Source organism: Aotus nancymaae, unplaced genomic scaffold (assembly GCF_030222135.1).
Source record: "Aotus nancymaae isolate 86718 unplaced genomic scaffold, 86718_ANA_hifiasm-v0.15.2.pri h1tg000025l, whole genome shotgun sequence".
NCBI classification, from domain to species: domain Eukaryota; kingdom Metazoa; phylum Chordata; class Mammalia; order Primates; family Aotidae; genus Aotus; species Aotus nancymaae.
The window spans coordinates 28415682-28437909 of NW_026988438.1; the positions used below are offsets into that span (position 1 = coordinate 28415682).

The 22228-nt window shown below is 43.5% G+C and overlaps 1 protein-coding gene across 14 annotated transcripts in view; it reads left to right on the top strand.

Moving 5' to 3' along the window:
* PDE1C (phosphodiesterase 1C) overlaps nt 1-22228 on the top strand; it is a 613256-nt gene that overhangs the window by 198745 nt on the left and 392283 nt on the right. Inside the window, exon 1 of one of the 14 annotated variants that reach the window (XM_012475122.3) lies at nt 14734-15353. The exons of the other annotated variants lie outside the window; for them this stretch is intronic. Coding sequence (XP_012330545.1) covers nt 15253-15353 — 101 coding nt within the window. The 5' untranslated portion in view covers nt 14734-15252. Of the gene's footprint in view, nt 1-14733; nt 15354-22228 lie in introns of those variants that run through there. 14 annotated transcript variants of the gene reach the window in all.

The following is a 22228-nucleotide window of genomic DNA, read 5'->3' on the forward strand; positions in this document are numbered from 1 at the left end:
CAGTGAAAAACATGCTCTTCAAGGAACTTTTTTTCCTCTTTTCTCACAGGCTACACAGAGTAAGCATCTCTCTCTCATGAACAAAAGGATACATCTTTGGAAACTGCAAAAGATCCTATTGTTTCTCTAAGGTTGGCCTTGGGGCCTTGGGAATCAGCCATCAGGATTCTGTCCTCTTAGAACATAGAGATGAGCCTGAATATATCTTGTTTTTGTTCCTTGGGCCAAAAACCTTGGAGTCATCCTTAAGTCTGCTCTTCTCTCACATATCCAGAATAGACTTCTCTCCATCTTCATGGCTGCTCCCTGGCTGAGCCACCGCCATCTTTTTCCTGGGACCTAGACGTAGACTCCTACCTGGACTCTCCACTCTTGCCCTTGCCCCATCGTGGTCGATTCTCAACCCAGCAGCCACAGTGGTCTTTATAAATGAAAGTCACATCATGTCCCTGCTCTGCTCTGTCTTACAATGAGTCCTCATTTCACTCTGAGTAAAAGAAGCCCACACCTTTGCAATGACTGGAGAGGTAATGGTTTTTGCTTATCCCCCATTTTCTCTCCACCCTCATTTCTTATTACTCTCCACTGGCTCTTCCAACTCCAGGTACATTAACCACCTTGTTTCTTGAGGCACCAGCTATACTTGTGCATTTGAGGCTTGTTCCTATGGAGCCAGCTGCTGCCCCTTCCTGACTTACTCCTCTGCTCACTTGTTCACCTCTTTTGAATATTTGCTCCCATCTCACCTTCTTGATGAGGCCAACTCTAACCATCCTGATCAATACTGCAACGTGTCCTTCCTGCTCCATATACTCCCAGTCCCTGACCTTACTTTGCATTTTTTTTTCCCACAGCTCTGGTCACAAACGTAGCATATAATTTGGTTATTATGTTCATGTCTTTCATTTAGTCCAAGATTACATCCAAAGTTCATTGAGGCACCAGGGAAAGTTGCACATAAAGACTTGAGTTCAAATTCCACCTCTCCCATTTATTCCCTTTCTGATTTGTATAAGTTCCTTAACCTTCTAGAGGCTCAGTTTCCTCATCTACAAAATACTAATAATTCTTTCAACAAGTATTCAATAAGCACTATTGCTATGAAAGGCATGGAGATAGAGAGGTGAATATGAAAGGCACAGTCCTTGCTGTTATGCAATTGTAAAGAGGATGTAATGCAAGAACACATATAACATGCCTGGTAGAAAACAAGGCATATATTTGGTGCTCATTAAATAGTTCCATTTTTGAAGAACTTGAGTATACCTTCTGTTAGTTATCTCCCCCTTTTAGTTTATGCCATTTTCTTATAGCGTTAAAAAGAGCAAAACTAGGTTAACACACACCACATGCACACGTGTGTGCTGGCTTGCACGTCATTGAACTGTAGTAGGATTTTAGGGGAAGATAGCTTTTGGATGGGCTCCAGGAGGGTCCAAGAGCCTCCTAAAAAAAAAAAAATATATATATATATATATATATATATGCAAATCATAGTATAACCTATTTCATTTAAATAGGTAGAGACAAAGTTTACAACTTTTATCAGATTTTTAAAGGGTGTCCTTAATCCATCCATGAAAGTTTAAAACCTTTCCCAAACCTCATGGTCTGCTATTCTGGGTTTTCCTAAACAATGATTTGAAGTGGAAACTCTGAAATGATGATTAATTCCAGAGTGGAAGAGGGTTTTTGGCTGACATTGGTGCTGAACCCCCTGCTTCCTGGGTGGTGAGAAGAAAGCCTGTGCATGTCAAGGTCATTGCCTTCTGAGTCCCTGGTACTGCTGGAATTTAGAGGCTTGCTCCCATGCCGATAAAACCGCCCCTGAGATGGCTGCGAAGGCAGCATAAAAAATGTAAGCACAGGTGTTAGGAATGCTTCATTAATCTAGGGTGCGCACAGATCACAGAGGGCAGAGCCCTTCAGGCACTCAGCATAATTCTGTGCTCTGATTTGGGAAGCCTGTGAAAAGGCCTGTCCCGAAGGGAGATAAATGTAGCAGTGTTGTTATTTTACTATTAATTTTATTTATATTATTAACAATAAGGCTGCTGGCTCACTTAGCTCCATGCGTTATTTTCAGCTGTGTAGTATTTAATCCCAGCTCCCCTGTCTTCATTTCCATGCATTGTATCAGGAAAACATTTCCTTTATTTTCTTGCAAGAAATAAAAACCTAGATAAAAGAAATAGGATAAGTTTAAAAGACAAGAAAATGGTACCAAGAAACTATTTTGTCCTGCCTTAGTGAAGCAAGGGAGAAACATTTTTACTGTGGTCTCTTGACTCCTTGTGGAGAGAAGGGAAAATGCTGTTGAGGCAAAAACAAGAAAATGGATCGTGGCGATAGAGGAGTTTCCCAGGTCAGTGATTCGTAGGGTTTCTTATCGGGGGTCCCTGACTCTGCTTCCAAGATTCCACGTGTTGCTCAGCATGCTTGGACGTTTTCTTTTTGCCATTGGAAACCCCTTTGAAGAGAGCATCGCCTCCCTGTGAAAGCTGTGCAGTGCATACTCCCTGAGGTCTTGGGAACCATTATAGCATGGCCCATGCAGACCCTCAAATGAATGATTGAAGCAGTTCCTATAATGAGAACAGCAGGCTCCTTTTTATTTTAGCGTTGCCACTGTCTGCACTTGTAGCCTTGGACTGGTGATTTCCTCTCTGCTTTGTCTCCTCATTCTTAAATCTTTAAAGCTGCTTAAAGATAGCTTGAAGTGGTTGGTAATTGCAAAGTCATAGTACCATTGCAGAGGGCTTTGAATCAGAGGGCTGTTTGTTGATCAGACACGTGGAGCTAGCCTCTCAACTGGCACCAAAAATACCTACTTCTGAGAGGCACCAGGGTTCTGTAGGTCGATGACAGGCTTTAGTTCAAATCCAGTTTTGCTACTTATTATATGACCTTGATCAAGTTATTTAAAGCTTCTATGTGAGGATTTTCTAGGATATCATGCTTGCAAAACAAGTAGTACATACAACATAGCGAAAATCAAATAGTACCATACTTCTGTTACTACTACTGCATGTGTTGGTAGCAGTATTTATGTTTGGGGAAAAAAGAGACTTTGGGATATGCCCTCTGGATACCATCCAGGGTTAAACCTGCCCTTTCAGTAGCAGTGATGGCTCTGTCCACACATGGCCTTTGAGAGCTATATTTTGGCAACTGTTCAATTACTCAGATAGCTGAAAAATATATCAGCCATGGGTCCCAGTGCATTATTGATGTTGGCTGTTTTCTTTCAGCTGCATTGCACAATCCTTGTCTGTTGAGAACAAGAAGGGTATTCTCTGTTGTGTCCCTTGGAGGCAAGCTAGAGTGCCATCCTGCTCCAAAACGTTCCTTCCCTTCAAAGGTGAAAAGCATGAGTCACATCTGGTCATCCCCGTGGGTTATTTCCTTGCAGCCTCTCCTCCGTGCTGCTTTTCCCTGCAGCATTTCACGGGTGATTAAATACAGGCGAGTGGCTCGCTGGAGTGAGGTCAGAACTGCTGGCGCAGAGAGGGATTTTCCTCTGCTTTGCAGACACCCAGCGACGTCACAGAGCCTTGGGAGTGCTATCAATTGCAATTGCTGCCAGCAAAGCGCAGTCTGATGGGATATTGATTTGGCTCCATGGGTAGCAGTAGCTGGGACAAATGGGGCCTTCTTGCCGCTGCAGGGCTCTGGCCGCCTTGGTGGACTAGGCAGGTTAGAAAAGCCTGGCCCCAAATGCTTGTGAATGCCAAGTGAGGTGGGCTCAGCCAGCAGATTGGTATTTCAGGCAGCACAAAAGGATGCGGTGTGAGGCAGCTGCCAGGATGCCCAGAATCATGCCTTCAAATGTACTTTTGAAGAGCAAACTCTGATAAGCTCTTAAATTTAAACACCTGCTTAACTGGTATATAAAAAAAGTCCAATCACTGCATTTTCAGAAGTCTTTTTGCCTTGAAATGTTCTGCAGCTTTTTTTCTTTTTTTGGAGTGGTTTTTTTCTTCCTTTTTTTCTTTATGTTTTAAGTGATTTATGAGGACACATTTATTAGTAGCGGTTTCCAGTGCAAGACAGTAGTGGTGGAAAGTAAGCTCTCACTGAAATGCTGTTCAAATTTATAATAAAATTGAATGATGTAAGTTTTCCTGCAAATGTTTTGACATTAACACATTTTCATTTTGATGTGAACGTTGCTTCTAAAAGCCATAGTTATTAAATAAATCTCCCGAGGTGACCAGTGGTCAATGACTAGCCCTCTATCAATAAATCCTTAACCAAGTTGGATTTCACTGTGGAAGACAGAGGGGTTTTGAAAAGGTCATGCGTTAAAATTTCCTCTCTTACCAACTAATTCCAGCATACTGTTTGAGACAGATGAATCTGGCAAGAAATGAACAGAAAAAGTGGTCAAAAGCCTCAGGTAAAACAGCATCCTTAGGAATTGCGAAACACTGTTCTGGCAGAATGACTGGATTCTGATAGATTGAATTCTGTATAGAATAGGAGTATAGGAAATATCCAGTTATCAGTAGGAAACTCCATGGCAAATGAAGGACTCAGCACTCTTTCCTTTCAGTGTTTTCGTTAAAATTCCCAAGTGCTTCCTAAATCCCATTGAGGAGAGTAATTTTCATTTCTTCGTTTACATTTAACTAAGGCAGCAGGGAAGCCACATAACTCTACGTGTGAGAGTCCACCTGTTTCCATGGCTGTAGTGGCAGCACATAAGCAGTTTGAGAGTCTTTTGCTAAGATTGGCTTTCCATGTTAATTACTTTTAAATTGCGTCCATAAGTTTCCATGACTCTCCATAAATCAAGTCCCATTCCCTGTTTCATAGAAGCCAGTTTGTATCTCAGGAGTAGAAATATATGCACGTGTCAACTTCTGATGGGTCTGTCAGTCTACAAGTGAAGGATTATGGGCCGAATCACAGTGCCTTCAGGGTCTGTTTTATTAGCATGAATCTGTTAAAAACATGTGGGTGGAAGGCATTCAGAGATATGTTATTCTTTTATTCTCCTGGGTCTTAAAATCCTTTCACTTCTGAGAATCACAGGGGCTAGCATGAACCATTTAGATGTCCCCAAGGACGATTTTGAGAACACTTTCAGGAGTAGTTAATATCTCTCATTCCCTTTGTGTGCTGAGTTGCATGAAAAGTAACATTTCACTTATCTGGATGGTGCAAGGAACAGTAATTCTCTGCCAGATAACTAAAAAGTGCAGCTATCAAATAATTGAAAGTTAACCCTTTAAGCACTGAAAGGTAACTGGGCAGTGCTTTTTGCTTTTCCCTGAGTAGCCCCACATCTTCAGGTCTAGTAGGATACTCAAGTTTATTTCCATGTCTGAGGTTTGCTCTTTGAGTATAACGTATGTGCCAGGAATCATTAACCTTGTACCATAAATGAAATAAGTTTCACAGTCCTTGCCTGAGAAGACCAATTGGTCATTGGTCAATTGGTGTGTTAGGCATGGGAGGTTGGAGGGAAGGTCAGGGGGACAGGGGACAGCGGTGAACAAGACCTTTGTGACCTCTGCCCTCCAGGAGACTATAGTTGAATGGGTCCCCGAATCTGTCTCCAAGGTTCTTCCCTTGTCCCCACCCACCTGCCTCCTGACTTCATCATGGGCCCCTCTCCCCCTGCCACATTGCTTCTGCCACAACTTAGCTCCTTCTTTTTTTTTTGAGACAGAATTTCACTCTTGTCACCCAGGCTGGAGTGCAATGGTGCGATCTCGGCTCACTGCAACCTCTGCCTCCCCAGTTTGAGTGATTCTCCTGCCTCAGCCTCCTGCGTAGCTGGAATTACAGGCGCCCACCACCATGGGCGGCTAATTTTTTTTTTCTTTTTTTTGTATTTTTAGTAGAAATGTGGTTTCACTATGTTGGCCAGGCTAGTCTCGAACTCCTGACCTTGTGATCCGCCCACCTTGGCCTCCCAAAGGGTTGGTATTACAGGCATGAGCCACCACGCCCGGCCAACTTAGCTCCATCTAAGCCCTTCAACTCCAAAAGATTCTCCCTGCTTCAGAATCTTTGCACAAGTTGTTCCCTCTTGTCAGAAGTATTTTCCTCCTACTCTTGCCTGTTACCTGGCTGTCTCCTTTTCCTTCAGGTCTTAGTTCAAATGTCACCTGCCTGTGGAGGCCATCTGTGACCACTTGGGTGTATTAAAGATGGCTGCAAATATCTGTGTCACTCCCGCCCCACACCCTGCATCAAGAGGTGGGGTTTATTTCATTTGTTGAATCAGGGCTAGCCCTGTGATTGCTCTAACCAACCCAGTACAGCAGAAGTGATGTTGTGCCAGTCCTAGGCCTAGCCTGTAAGAGGATTGGCCAGTTCTGCCTCTCCACTCTCGGCACACTTGCACTTGCAATCTAGCTGCCATGTACAGGAGCCTAGTCTAGCTACATGATGAGACCACGAGGAGAAATCATGTGGAGAAAGACAGAGGTCTCAGCCTTCCAGCTGTCCCTGCCAAAGCACCAGACACGTGAGCAAAACCGTATTGGATATTCTAACCCGGCTTGCCATCTGGCTACTGCTGCATGGCAGACCCCAAACAAGACCAACGGAAGAACTACCTGGCCAACCCACAGGATCGTGAGAGAGAAAAACTGGTTATTTTAAAAAGCCACTATAATTTGAGGATAGTTTGTTAGACAGCAATATAGCTGAAATGCCACCCTATTTATAAATAAATCCCATCCTTTTTGTTCTCTGCACTGCACCCTGTTTTTCTTTTCAGTACCCTTTACCTTTGCAATGATGTATCTGTTGTTTTATAATCTGTTTAGTATCGGTTTTCCCAATTAGATTGAAGATCCATGGTGCAAAACTGGAGTATTTTAGTTTACCATGGCATATCTAGTATCACAGAGTGTGTAGCACATAGTAGGCACTCAGCCAATGTTTGTTGAATGAATGAACGAATTTAAAAGATTCCAGTGTTTATTTGTTTTGTGAGATTATTTCCCCCCAGATACAGAGATAAGAATCTGTAAATCTTCACCTCTGGTGGCCTTTCAAAAACAACCTTCAAAAATCCTGTTTTTAAATCCTTCTTTGCAAATCAAACTTCCAGTTTGCATCTCCTACACACCTGCTCAATAAATTTTAATGCTTCCCTATTGGCAAGAGTATAAAGCCTTAGCATTTTTCTTTTTTTGAGAGAGTGAGAGAGAGAGAGAGTGTCTTGCTCTGTTGCCCAGGCTGAAGTGCAATGGTGTGATCATGGCTGACTGCAGCCTTGACCCCTGGGCTCAAGCAATCCTTCCACCTTAGCCTTTCTAGTAGCCAGGGCCACAGGTGTGTGCCACCACACCTGGCTAATTTAAAAATTTTTTCTGTAGAGACAGGGTCTTCCCATGTTGCCCAGGCTGGTCTCCAACTCCTAGCCTCATGAGATCCTCTTGCCTCAGCCTTGCAAAGTGCTGGGGTTATAGGTGTGAGCTACCATGCCCAGCCAAGCCTAAGCTTTAATGCGGTAGTCCATGCCCCTTCCATCTGCATATCCAGCCTTTGCCCAGTGTCCCTTTCTTGACCCTCTTATACCCATCACGTCAGGTTCTTTGTTATTATCTGGGATGCTGTGCATCGTTCCGCTTTCCTGGAGCCTTTCTTCTCTAGTTCTACCAATTCCCCAAGAGACCACCTTTCTTCAAGACATGTTTACCAACAGCCTATGATTTTTAGGGGGCATCTCTTCTTAACTGAGCAAACCATTGATCTAATCCTCAGCTGGAAGTAGGAGCCATTCTTGATCCCGCAGAAGAAAGTTTAGAGACAATGGAGCACTGGCCTGGGAGTTCAGGGACATCGCTTCTGGCCCCAGCTCTGCCGCTAACTTGTGCGGTGACTTCATATGATTGAGCTGCTCATTCCTTATCTGAAGAATGAGGAGCTTGGGTAACGATCCCTTTCAGCTCTGAGGTTTTTCCATATTCAAATTTGCTTTACAGTGATAGGAAGAACAACCCGCTGATTTATGTACATTTGGGTCAGAATTTGGCTGGCTTGTAGCATCAGCACTTTTACGTGAACAACAATTTCAATTTCATTAGTACAGCCAAGTTAATTCTGCTGGGTTGGCAGGGTGTTCTGAGAGGCAGAATGGCCACAGAACCAGAAGTCAGGAGGCCTGCACTGTCTTGTTCCCCTGCCGCTAGCTGGAGGAGAGGAGACCAGCCCAGGGGAAGCCGGCAGACCTCTTGGACCTTCGCCACCTCTTTTCTAAACTGGAGGTAATAATAATAATAATGTGTTTCATTCACTTCAGGGTTGTTTTGAGGGGTTAATGTATGTGATATAGCAATGATTTGACAGATCATTTTCAAAATGTAACTGAAACAAAATTATTGGTGTATCTATTTAAGATAATACAGGTTTTTTCTATTTACCGTGGGTGCTCTGCCCACCCCTAGATCCCTGTATAATGTTCCAGTTTCCATCCCCTTGTGTCCTGCCGGATGGATGAGATGGAGGAGGAACTACTATTTTATGAGAACCTCCAATGTACAAGGCACTGGTCATATGTTATTTATTTATTTAGAGTCAGAGTCCTGCTCTGTCACCTAGGTTGGAGTGCAGCGGTGCTATCTTGGTTCACTGCAACCTCTGCCTCCTGAGTCCAAATGATGCTCCTGCCTCAGCCTCACGAGTTGCCGGGATTATAGGTGTGTGCCACCACGCCCAGCTATTTTTTGTATTTTTAGTAGAGATGGGGTTTCACCGTGTTAGCCAGGCTGGTCTTGAACCCTGATCTCAGGCAATCCACCTGCCTCGGCCTTCCAAAATGCTGGGATTACAGGTGTGAGCCACCACGCATGGCCCTGGATTTTTTATTACTTTTTTAAGCTCCTTACAACAATCCGATAAGGAAGAATTGTATTATTAACTGCAATTTTTTTTTAGTTATCAGTAACATAAATCTGACTCAAACTAGTTTAAGTTAAAAAAAATGGGTGGGTTACATTTATTTGGTTCATATAACCTAAAAGTCAATGGGTATTCTGACTTCAGGCATAGTAGGATCAAGGGGCTCAACGAATCCTTTCACATTTTTTTCCTTTGTCTCTCCAGTTCTTCTATCTGCTTTTCTCTGTGTTGATGTCATTTTTTTTCTTTTTCTTTTTTTGACATGGCATCTAGCTCTGTTGCCCAGGCTGGAGTGCAGTGGTATGATCTTGGCTCACTGCAACCAACCTCCGCCTCCTGGGTTCAAGTGATTCTTGTGCCTCAGCCTCCTGAGCAGCTGGGATTACAGGCGTGTGCCACCATGCCCAGCTAATTTTTCTATTTTTTATAGAGATGGGGTTTTGCCATGTTGGCCAGACTGGTCTTGAACTCTTGACCTCAAGTGATCTGCCTGCCTTGGCCTCCCAAAGTGCTGCGATTACAGGCATGAGCTACTGCTCCCAGCCCTGATGTCATTTTTCTGGTATATTCTCTCTACATGGTGGAAAAGATAACCCCCTGGCTAAGACAACTTCAGGTCATATGGCTTGTTTGCTCAAAGAACAGAGAAATAGACCATCTCTCTCCTATGGCCACATCAAATCTCTTATAAGAACTGGATCTGCTTCAGTCACACGTCAGTCACTCTATTCATGGGGATGGGGTAAATGGTTCCAGTTGGACAATCTAGATTATGTCTATTTTAGTCAAATCTGGCCTGGAGGGCCAGACTCAGGTTTTCCTGCAGCTTTTTTTGGTCCATGAAAAGCTTGGTTAGCCCAGGCCAGACTAACCATGCCTCTGTTGATGGAACATTAGGGTATGTGAGCATTGGAAAGGGATCCAGAGGTCACTGAGCCCAACCCAGCCATGGCCAAAGAAGAGAAGGATCTTGTCCCTGGTGGCGTGGTGAGGCAGTACCCCTCCAAGTCCTTTCCTTTGCCTGTGCCACCTCCATTGGGAGGATCACCTGAGCTTCTATGGGAACAACTGAAGGATCCTGGCAGAGAGAGGGGTAGAAACTGTGGGTCACATGTAGGCTACATCAGCCTGCCCCTGAGCTGCCCTATCTCTTCCATTTCTTTCTCTTCTCACCTCTCTGGGCCACTACTTGGTCATAAAGTTGAGATTCTGGCTGTTCAGAGCCCCATTTTAGATGGGGGGTTTTAGCGGGGGTACCTCTGGGCTTAGCCAGTCCTCTGCCTTTTCTTTTACCTCTGTTTTATAGGGAACGTGGTTCCCGAGACAGAGTCTGCCCCAAATTATAAAATCAAACAGAAAAGACGTCAGAGGGAGAAGCAGGGTGACGGTGTCGCCAAACAGGCCTCTTTCTCTGCAGAGGAAGCCAGTGAGAGAGAACAGCCTCTGTTGACAGAACTCTATGGGGGCCGCCTCACATCTGGTGTGGGCGGGAAGGAGGGGCTGCTGTGCCTGGCGGTGCTACTTCTGATGCCCTAAATGTGTCTCCAGAATTTCCCCCTCAGCAGACTGTCTTCATGATGCCACTGCCAAGTCGTGATAAATGGATCAAGGGCACAGGCTGGCTTCATGGAGGTCAAAGCAAGTAGTCATCATCTCATAGGTGGAAGAAAAAAAGCTTTGCTCTTTCTGATTTTGCCTATTTTCCTTTTTCTACTCTTCCTCGTTTGTAAGCTGAGGAACTTGTTTGCAGTTGGTCACTGGATTTCTCTTCTGCAGCCCTGGTTATCATTTACACCATAGTTGTTGCATGCTCCTGTGGTAGGTTCCTGGAGAGCTGTGCACAATGCCTTGGCATACTCAGGGCAGCAGGTACCCTCCACATGTGGCCATGCCTCCCACTGTATAGATGCACTCATGGCTCCCTGATATCTATAGGAGAGAGTCCAAGCTTTTCCCATGACAACAAGAGTCTGGCTGACCCTTCCATCATTTTCTCTTTCTGGAAAAAAAGTCATTCACAGTCAACCACACAAAAACTGTTCATGAATTGCAGGACACCTCACTCCTTATCACATTTCTGTGCCTCTTTTCATGCAGTGGCCTCTTTCTGGAATCACCTGCCTCCACCTACATTTCATTGCAAACAATTTCTACTTCATCTGCCTTCAAGGTCCAGTTCAAATGTCACCTTCACTATGAAGCCTTCCCAGTTTCCCCACAGCATGAATGCCCCCCTCATCTGTGCTCCTGCTCCTTTCCCTGCCTTCTCTATTGTATACCTCTTTACTCTAGAGACTTTGTGTGTCTGCAGGGAGGGGTTATAGCAAAGGCAAAAGAAAATGAGCTTTGCCTTCTGGTCTTAGTTTGGAACCTTCTGTGCCACGTATTAGCTGTACGTTTTTGCAGAAGTTATCTGACTGTTTGGATCCCTTTCTGTCTTTACTTGTAAATAGGCATTACAAAAGTATGCTGAAGTATTTTATTGGGGATGAAATGGACCAACCTGTGATATGCCTGGCATGGTGCTTGGCACAAAACAATGTCAATAACTGGTAGGGTGGTAGTTGTGGTTATTGTGATTATTATTGAATCATGAAATCTTAGCAATGAAAGAGACCAGAGGGGTCATTCTCATGCCTTCAACCTGATTCCTATTCCTTTGTCAGATTAACATCTAGCTTCCAATTGAACTCTGGGACAGGTAGCTCACTTTCTTTCTAATCTTTTATGACACTTAATTCTGATAGTACAGAGGTTTGCTAGTACGTAGACTAAGTTACTCTGTGTGTATTTGGAGGAGTACTTTAAATTGTTGATTATATGTATATATGCATGTGTATGTGCCTGTGTGTGTATTATATATATGTATGTATGTATGCATGGCTATATGCATTTAGTGATGTTTGACCATGTAATGTTTCCTAAACAGTCTTACTAAAAAGCTGGGTTGGGAGGAAACAATGGAAATTAACCTGTAAAATTGTGAGAGGCTTTGTGTTTTCTTAGACCTTTCTTTTCCAGGTCAGTTTGCATCTGTTTCTTTTTGCTTGCCTCTGAGCAAAATGTCAGTAGAAATTGTGGCTTGTGGTGTTGCTGCAACCATGAAGCATACCTTGACTGTGATAGATGAAGAGAGAACACAATCTGAGTGACATAATAACATGATGCATCTAAAAATAGTAACATTTTGTTGGCAGAGAGAAGACAAAGTTGTTTTCTAATGTGGTTTAGGAGAAAGAAATCCTTAGTTGTTTTGTGGTACTTTGGCCTCAGTTTTCTCATCTGTAAAGTGGGGACACTGGGCACTAAGGGCTGGGGTAAAGAGGAGGCAGAGGTAGACTGTGTACCTGAGAACTAACTACTTCCCTTCCCCATTCAATTGGAGTCGCTCTGTCTTTATTTTTTGAAGCTGAGTTATGCATTTGAGTTCCTTATAAGATGTTATTTAAAATAAAATACTCTGTTGCTTAAAAAATTTGAAAACCTCCAAACTCTATTATCTTTCTGGTTCCTTCCTGCTCTAAAGACTATTATAGCTGTAAATAAAGCAAACTTATATTTTTACTGACTTTCTAATACACATTACTTTTGTAAGAAATTTTCTAAAATGAAACAATCTAGCTTCAAAACTTTTTTAAAGATTTTTTTTGTTTTTTTCTCTCTGATTTGCTTAATTATAGCAAAAGTCTATTTCTTTTATTTTTCTTCCAAAATTTGCTTTTCTCTGACAATCAAAATTCCACTAACAGTAGGAAAAAGTCATAGCTGTGATATGGAGCAGAAAGGTAAGTATCATCCTTTATTATTCCTTTGTATCTTTTCATCCTAGGCCAGTACTTAGAGAAACTGTAACATAGTTAAAGTGTGAATTCAGCATCATTCCTCTCTCTTTTTGGCAATTCGTTTTCCCAAGTCTCTCCAGATGACTTCAAAGAATCATAAAGGGGAAAAGAACATAAAAATCTTTTTGCCTGAATGTATCACTTTATAGATGTGGAAAATGGGTCTCTGTGAGGGGGATAAATTTGTATAGAATAAGGTAATCAGACATAACTCTGGTCTTCTCTAGTTCAGTTCTCTCTCTAGTTGGTCTAGGAAGCCTCCTGGTGCTTCAGTTTTCTTATTGTAAAATGGGGATGGTAATAATAGTATCTACCTCATATTATTTTTATGCTTCCACATTCTGCCAGCAGGCCCACCCAAGGTGCACACACTAATGGAAATACCTCATTTGGGGACCATGTTCCTGCCTTCCATTCTCAAAGCAAGTCACTATAAAAATGTCCTCTCATGGCATTCTGTTCCCTCAGGACACTGTTTCTCTGCTGGGGGACACTGGAAGGGTAACTGGTGTTATTCAGAGACATGAACTCCATGTTAAAATATTGCTTAATGTTACCATTGCTGGGTAATACCTTAACTCAGTGAAAATGTATGCACCTCCACAAACCTTTAAAGGCTTACTTTAATGGGGTGACTTACCTGGCAGGTGAGTGGGTAAGCTGTTTTTCATCAAACAGGTCTTTTACCTTGAGTTACTACCTTCTCTGCTAGAATGCATAGGGCCAGCCAAGCCAGCCTCATGATTCTTACCTCTAATTTCTAAAAAATGAGTGCCAATTACAAAGTGGGTGAACATTTATGATTTAGAGACCATTTTATTCCTTTGTTAAAAAGTCAGGTGAATGAAACTATACTTGAGCAGTGAAGAAAAACTTGTCCTGACTTGTAAGTTTATCTTGCTTTTGAGAATCAGGCAATTATCTGATGGATAGAAAGATAATTTTGAGACTGTGGTGGATGGAAGTATTACCTGTCATTGAGGACAAATACTGTATGGGGCATGAGGCACCCTGAATCTCAGGAACGCTGAGACCCAGGTTTGAAATAGCCCCCGGTGGTGGCTTCACCTAGATGGGAGTTTGGCGGCCCCTTCTGTGATGTTGCTGGCTATCATCTCGGGCATGGATCTTTTTCCTCCCAGTCTTTGGTTCCTCTCTTCATCTGTCCTCTCTCCCTGACTTCCAACTTCATACCTAGTCCCGTTCTTCCAGAGCATTTACTGACATTGTGCATGACCTAGGGGAACACTGACAGTGAGGTGCAGCTTTGTGGAGCTGAAACTTTATCAGCATTCACAGCTGCCCAGCCAGCACCCAGGAGGGACCCCCTTGAGTAGCCTGTGGCGTTGATCTGCATTTATGTGCAGAAACTTACTTCCTCACTGTTCGTACATTTTCTTCTTTTTTTTCGAATGAGGAGAGAGAGAGAGAGAGACAGACAGACAGACAGACAGACACACCTTTTAGAAAGAAAACACCAGTGTGGCTTGTGGTTCCCTTCGTCCCCATAAGTCACTTTAATATTTCAAAATGGACCCGGTTGCGTGGCGGGCCCGAGGGTGAGGCTGTGAGGGGCCTTCAGGCAGAACCTCCGCGGAGCCTCGTGGCTGCTGCGTGCCCCAGCCCTGGGAGGAGACGGATTTCCCTTCCCTCCGACTTGCGCGCGGAGCCGAGCTCTTTTGGAGGTGCGGGTTCCGAGAGCCCACACAGCCCCGCGGGTCGGCAGTGGCCGCGGCTGCCCTGCGGGGGCGGGTGTGCCCGGCCGGGGTCGGAGCTGAGCGTGTGCCCGGCAGACGGCAGTGCCCGCGCGCCCCTCCCTCCCTCCGCGCCCGCGGTGCCAGCCCAGACGCCAGCCCGGGCGCTGACAGACGACTTTTCTCACTTGTCAGTTTTCTCGCTTGTCAGCAGAGCTGCTGGTAAGTGAGAGAAAACAGAGGGGCTCGAAGGCAGCGCGGCCAGGGAGTGAGCGGGCGCGGGGCGGAGCCGGGTGTGCGGCCTCCGGGTCAGGCCCCACCGCCGCGCTGGCTCCCGCTGGGCTCAGCCGCAGCTTTTCTCTCCCTTCTCACTTTCTTCCTCCTCCACCTCCTCATTTTCTCTTCTCCCCACTCACTCCTTTTCTTCTCCAAACCCTTTAGTTGGGCGCTGATCGCTTGTTTGTTTGTGGGTAGGGGGAGAATACGGATAGACCCGAGGTGCTGTCTCTTGGAGCAGGAGCCCTATCCCTATCCGTATCCCAATCCCTATCTCTCTCCCTATCCCTATCCCTATCCCTGCCCCTGTCCCTGCCCCTGTCCCTGTCCCTGTCCCTAGCCCGGGACCATGGCTGGTTCCCGCAGCCAGCTCCGGGGCTCACCTGGGGCCGTGGTTGCTCGAGATCGGAGTCTGCTCTAAGTCCGAGTCTGGGGGGCACAGAAGCGGGAGCGCGCGGAGAAAGTGCCCGGCAAACGCGCACCACTCTCGGCTGGGCTTCGCGGGCTGGGCGAGGAGACGGGGAGGGGACAGCCCAAACTCTCTCAAGCTTCACCGCCAGTGGTCACCTGCAGCTATGGAGTCCCCAACCAAGGAGATTGAAGAATTTGAGAGCAACTCTCTGAAATACCTGCAACCGGAACAGATCGAGAAAATCTGGCTTCGGCTCCGCGGACTGTAAGTACATCTATTTACTTCTCCTGCCCCATTTCCCGCTCCCATCCTTATTTTACTACACAGCCGCAGCAGTCACGACTGCTCACCCTGTTCCTGCATGGCCCTTTAAATACAACCCTGGAAGTTCCACAACTGCTGCTCTGTTAATTACAGTCACTGCCACTTTCCTTCCAACACAGAGAGGGTTGTCTTTCTGTCTTAGAATGCCTTGCTGTTCCAAGTCGTGCTTTTTTTGGGGAGAAGGAGAGACGTTCTTTGGTGAGTCAGTTATGGTGGCCCAAAACTCAATGAAGTGTTTCTGATCCTTTTTGCCCAGGGAGAAAAGTCTGGGACCCAGACAGGGACTTTTTTTGGAGGAAGGGCTTTTCTCTGTAAACTGCTTGCAAACACTTGGGCAGGTGGTCCAAGAACTTACCAACCCTTAAAATTCAACATGCATTCTGGCTGCTAAATTCTCTTTTCTCTCCTTAGCCCAGTTGAACTTCTGATATTTCCTATAGTTCTTTTTGGTGGAGAAATACTTACTAGAAGGAAAGGTTTTTGTGGAAAAAGTTGGGGGCAGAAACGATATTGGAGTTTCCTTGCAATATTTGAACAGCAAAATAGAGTGGCCAGAATTCTAGTTGCCCTGATGGATGGAGATCTATGAATTTCATTCACTTCATTGGGTTCTGTCTGGTTTTGGGTATCGAGGAGAGGTGACCTGAAAATACATGGTATTTTCTATAAAAAGATTTCATCAATGAACTGCTGGTCACTCCAGTCAGGACCTGGAGGGATAGCTGTACATTCACAGCTCGCTCCTCAGTCACAGGGCAGGTCTCAGGTCCCAAAGACACTTTCCATGACGACCAGATACTACTTTCATCAGACATTTGGCATCAGATATCTAGTACGGTTAAAAAATACGGGTTTTCTCCAACAATATTCTCTAGACATTCTGTTTCTAACAAGGGCACTGATGGGAAAACCAGCTCCCTGACAGGTTGTTTGTTTTGCTGCTGTTATTGTTTTAGAAAGCACACACACAAACAAAAGACAAATAAAAAATGTGTTGATCGAAGTTAGCTTGATATTCAAAGTTTCTAAGGAGAAGCTTTGAGGTAGTATGTATTTCTTTAAGGGGTCCTTATTGAAAGGTGCAATTTATAAAAACTGTTCCATATATAGTCCAAGTGAGCTTCATTGCCATTGATTTCAATGGGAAACCATGCCAAATAATTTGATTTTTGACTTGTCTAGCCACTACTAGTGGAGGCTGTAAACTTATTTGGAAACCTTGTCTCTAGCTGGCAGGCTTTCCTGACAGTTTAGATGCCCGCAACGCAGCAGCTCTTGGAGTGGTGTTTACAGCCATCTCATGTTATATAGAGTGAACATTACGTCCGGTTGTACTGTGCTGCACACAGAAAGTCTGTTGTGTCCACAAAGTCTGGGCCCTAAGTGTATAATGTGAAAGTGTCGTTGAGCTGGTTTCCTTGCCATGCTGGCTAGATGGATTCATATCCACATACCCAGGAACTTCTTCTCTTGGGCTGCTTTTCAATTTAAACCGACTCCATGGAGACACTTGGGCTAGAGACAAGTGTTTGGTCAAATCAGCGATGCTGAGGCGGGAACTTGTGTGGGAAAGCATTAGCACTTACAACACTCTGTCTTGTAGTTTTCTCAGTTTCAAATCTGCTAGGCTTCTCTCCCCAAGGTGTTGCAGTGTAATGTAGCCACATTTTCGTTTTCTAGACTCAGAACCCGGTGCCTTTGAACACGAAAAGTGTGGGGTGTTTCTTCCCCAAATGTGTTTTTGGCTCCCTCTACCTATCCTTCCCAGGCAAACATACTGCCCAACAGCAATCTCATAAGATCGTTAGCTTCACTTTCTAATTGGAAAAGAAGATGCTATTATTTGTTATTATTATGCATATTTTTACCAGTATGTGATCCTTGCCACTTTTTTTTTTTTTTAAATGTAACAGCAGTGCTAGAATAAATAGCTAAGGACTCTGGAAACCAAAGCACACACTCTTTTATACAACTTGGAATAACACTTTTGCAGTCCACAAAATAGAAACCCTTAGGAGATGGAAGGGTGTGTGCATATTTGTCCACACAACAGATTGTCAGTAAGAGAAAGGAAGCTGCTCTTTCAACATTTTAGAAAGGCTCAAACCATAATTGGATTTTCATATCAATTTATTACCATGACACCTTTATAGAAAGGGCTCTATAAGTGACCACAGATGGTCGGGAATTCAGTTTAACTTGTCTGAGAGACATCTCAGTTCAGGATGTGATCATCTCATGCCTGGATTATTCAATGGTATCTCATCTCCTTCTTGTCGGTATCTCCCCTATTTAATTTATTGTTGAATTTTTCATCTCCTCCATTAGAATGTAAGTTCCATGAGGACAGATATTTACTCACTGCAATACCTAGAACAGCATTTAGCACATAGTAGATGCTCAATCAATAGGTGATAATGGAAGCATAAAACCAAAATGTGAGCTTTTTAATATTCAAAATGAAGCTAAATATATATTTAGGTCAGCTTACAGCCATGAGACCTGTCAACGCAATGTGCCATGAGCTACCTGGGATGCAGTTTTTGTTAACATCCTTACCCAGGATGGGGCACAGAAAGCTAAACTGAGGTGGGAACTGGGCAAGATGTGGCAGAGTTGTGGCCCAGGGCTGAATCCCACTCTTGTGATCATGTAGGCTCTCTCTGTCCCTTCTTTATAGGCCCCCTTTCACACTGGTGAGGGTGGTCTTTACCAGAGCAAGAGGATTTCTGTGGTTATCACCTGCAAAGAATCAGCAGCCCAGGACACTGCAGGGAAGTGTCCCCTATATATTCCAACCTCTACCCATTCCCTTCCATGCCTCCTTTTTCTTAGCACTTCCCACCATCCGAGCGCTGTATAGTTTATTTATTTTTAGGTTTGTTGTCTCTCTCCCCCAGCTAGAATATAAGCCCCATAAAGACAGGGTTTTTGGTTTGCTTTTTATCCCCAGTGCCTACACTACCACCCAGGATGCGGTAAATTTTCAGTACATATTTGAAACAGAACTACTTCACATATTTCTCTAAGAAAGAATTAGGAAGAACTCTTAACCTAGCATTGTAGCATCATCAACATATTAACAGTGCATCAAATATTGGAAATGCGAGTTTTAAACAGTCTCTGTCTTAGCTGAGATTATAGACACCTGCAAGCCCAAGTGTCTGTCATGATGATGGCACCCATGCCCCTTGAGCGAGGTGCTGCACACTAATGCTCAGAGGCTGGCTGTGATTCCAGAGAGGATGCTGGTCCTCAGCCTTCATCCGCGCCCTGATGCTTCTTATGCACATGCTCCCATTTCTCAAGTGAGAAGAGAACACATACTGCACATCTAAGCTTTCTTAATTGAAACTGTCAGAGGGATGCTGTCCTGTTACTCTTCTGAGAGGAGCCTCATTTTCCCTTTTTCATAAACCTCAGTTGCCCCCCGAGGAGTTGTTGGCATACCTCTTTTCTCTGTAGGACTGGGTAAAGTTTTTGAGCCCCTTCCAATTGCTTTTTTATTACAGAATCTTCCAGTCAGGGAAATAGGGTTATGGGTGTTCTTTATACCCCTGATGAAGCCTCATAGGGCTTCTTGGATTTGATCAATTGGGTCATGACTGTACCTTGGGTCCTGACCAAAAGTTTTTCTATTGCCAGCCTGCTAGATGATGACAGAAAGGTGTTTCTATGCTGCATTTTTGAAAAATTGAGAACAAGAGAGCAGGTTTTACTTATTCCTTGGCATTTGTTGTCACAATTATAATTATTTAATCTCTCACATATTTATTTTGCCCAACTATGAGGTAGTCAGTATAATAAATTTTATGCTTATATAACACTCCACAAAGATGATGATGCTTTTTTCTGCATAACCCAAAGTAATATTATTAATATAAAGGCAAGAGAATGGCTATTAAGTTAATAGACTGTGACAACCATTGTTTTTGTCTATGCAGCAAGCTTCCCACCAGCCTTACTATGCTACCAGACTCTACTCACCCCAGCCGGTACCCCAGCATAGTACAGGACTGGCCATTCACTGAATTCGTCTTCCAGCAATAAAAGTTGGTCTCTCGTAGGGCATGGATCCCAAACAGAAGCATTAGAGTCCCTCACTGACATTTCTGTATTGGCTGTGGGAAAGGGAGGCTTTTCTTTTCTTCTGGACTTTCATGGGGCTGCTATTGGATCAATTTCCCATTCATAGAGAAGACCTTTTCATGATAGGAGACAGTGAGGCCCATATTCAAAAGAAAGCAGAAAAGATGGAGTGGGAATCCCTGGGTCAGCTCCTGGAGGTCCCAGTTCCTGTAGAGGTCTCCAGTTCTGTCAGCTATCCCAGCTACATGAGCCAGTTAGACTCTGTTTTTGCTTAGGATGTTTTGAATTTGGTTTCTCTGAAACAGTCTTAACTAATACCCTACTGATGTACAGAGAAGTTAAGTGACTCTTCCAACCTACATAGCAAAAATGAGGAGAAAAGCCATAGGCAACAAAGCCTGGACGTTTGGTTTTAAATTTCTTATTTCAGCCCTCTGTTTTTTTTTTTTTTTTTCTTGTCAACTGAATTTTAAAATAGTATAATTAGTGTTCAGGCAACATCGGATTACTCAATTAACATTTACTAGTGTCTAGTAGGTGCCAATCAGTTTGCTAAGCCCTACGTCTGCAAAAGTAGGTAAGATACATAGCTGACTTAAAGCAATTTGAAGGCTAGTGGCAGAGACTGACATGAGTACCTGGAGGTGATGAATATAGTTACAGGGGCATGCAGGGAAGCTGCCTCTACCTGGGAGGGTCAGAGAACATGTACCAACTACAGTGAGTTGTGTATTTATTCTAGGCAGGGTCATTAGAGTCATAAGGAAGAAACTTGCTTAGATTCTTTTCATTGATGTCAGCCTTTTGCAAAAATGCAAAGAAACCTTTTGCAGAGATGAGAGAAAAACAAAGAGTCCTCCAGGCAGCCCAGAATAAACTGGTCGAGATTTTTGAGCTGTTCTTATGGACTGCTGGCAAAGCTGTTTGCACTTAACTGAGATATGGCTTGAGTTCTGGTGAACCTTCTCTATGTTCACCACTCACTGATAATCACCCAAGGAGAAAGTACGGTTGGATCTATTTGCTGTCATGCAACATGGAGCTATTGGGGAGAAATCCCCCGTCCCCTCAGAAGTAGTTGGCCCGTGAATTGGTCTAGGTAATAGGATTACCTTCTACAAATCAATTCCCAAGAGCCTTATTTTCCTTAAAAGGTGACATCTTCTTGCAGCTCATCTATTACAATATTGAGGGACAAATAGAAGCTTATGAATGGATAGAACAGTGTGTGCAATGGCACACACTAAAGTAGTATTAATATGAAGAGGCATGGGAGGCCTTGGCACGTCAAGGAGGTATGAGAGATAATGCTGGAAAGGAAGGCAGGGGCCAGGTAGTGATATATGACATTTACAAATTTTACATTTTACTCAAAATTGTATATGCTCATAGTTTGAAGAGGTGAGTAACTGGACACATTTTACTATACAACAAAAAAGTGCTGTGTTCTAGGTGTTCTTTCATATCTTCTAGAGAAATATATATATTTTTATGATACATATTATTTTTAGGAGTTTGCATTTTATCCTTTCAGTTATAAGGAATTGTTAAAAGATGTTAAGCTGGAGAGTAACAAAATTAGATTTGAATTTTAGGATTGTAATTCTGGAAAAAGGGTGGAGGACAGATTGGAGATGAGACTTGAGGCCTGGAGACCAGTTGGGGAAGATGTCTGATTTGAGGTAGTGCTGCTGAAGATGAAAGAACAGGGGGCATGTTTGAAATGAGAATTGACAGAACATGGATTTAGAACAGAGAAAGAGGAGCAGTTGTCTTCTGAGTTTCTTTCAGCTTAGATGTCTCAGTGAATTTGGTGTTATTTGCCTTGTTAGGGACTGTGGAGATAGGAGCAGACTTGGATAAAGCAGAATAATACACTTGGGTGTAGACATGTTAAACTGGTAGCCTCTGGAATGTCCAAGTAGCCATTGGTGATGGCAATATAGAGCCATGGAGAGACTTTTGGTCTGGAGTGGTGGGTCAGACAATCTTGGTTTTTACTTAAAGCCTTGCAAGGAGATGACCTAGGGAAGAGAGCATTGACCTGAATCTTACCAGAAAAGCAATTCCAGAAGAATACTTTAAAAAAATGTTGTTTGTTTCCCCAGATTACATATTTAGTGTATCAATTGATTGTACTCTCCTACTCAATTGGAATTGCCAGGTGGTTCAGCATATCTTTATTGGGTTTCCATTATGTACTAGGTGCTGGGAGTTCAGAAGGGATAAGAAAATATCAGAAGAAAATCCTTACCATCAGGAAACTTAGAATATATTGAGGGAAACAAGTAGTTCTTACATGTTAAAAGGTTAAAAATCAACAACAAAAGGGAGAGTAATAATTGCTGACTGAGTGATATGCACACTACATACTGGGATTCAGAGAAGGAAGACATTTGTGTTTGAAGGATTGTTTTTGGGTCTTTTCTTAATAGAGATCAAGTTAAATCTCTCTGAAATACAATCTTAATGTATATTACAAGGGAAAAAGAAGGTGAATATTGAAAGGGGTAAGTAGATTCTCACATTTACAGTGAAATTTTCTTTCCTTGAATACTCATGCAGTTTACTAGTATATCATCACTTGCTTATTGTAATTTCATTATGCTAGTATTAGTTAATTACAGCTCAATATTTAGCAGCTAAGTGCTTAATATTTTGACTGAGCTTTACAGCATGCCTCCATCAGTTTGGAAGCAGCCCTAAGCAGAGAGGTTTCTGCGTTG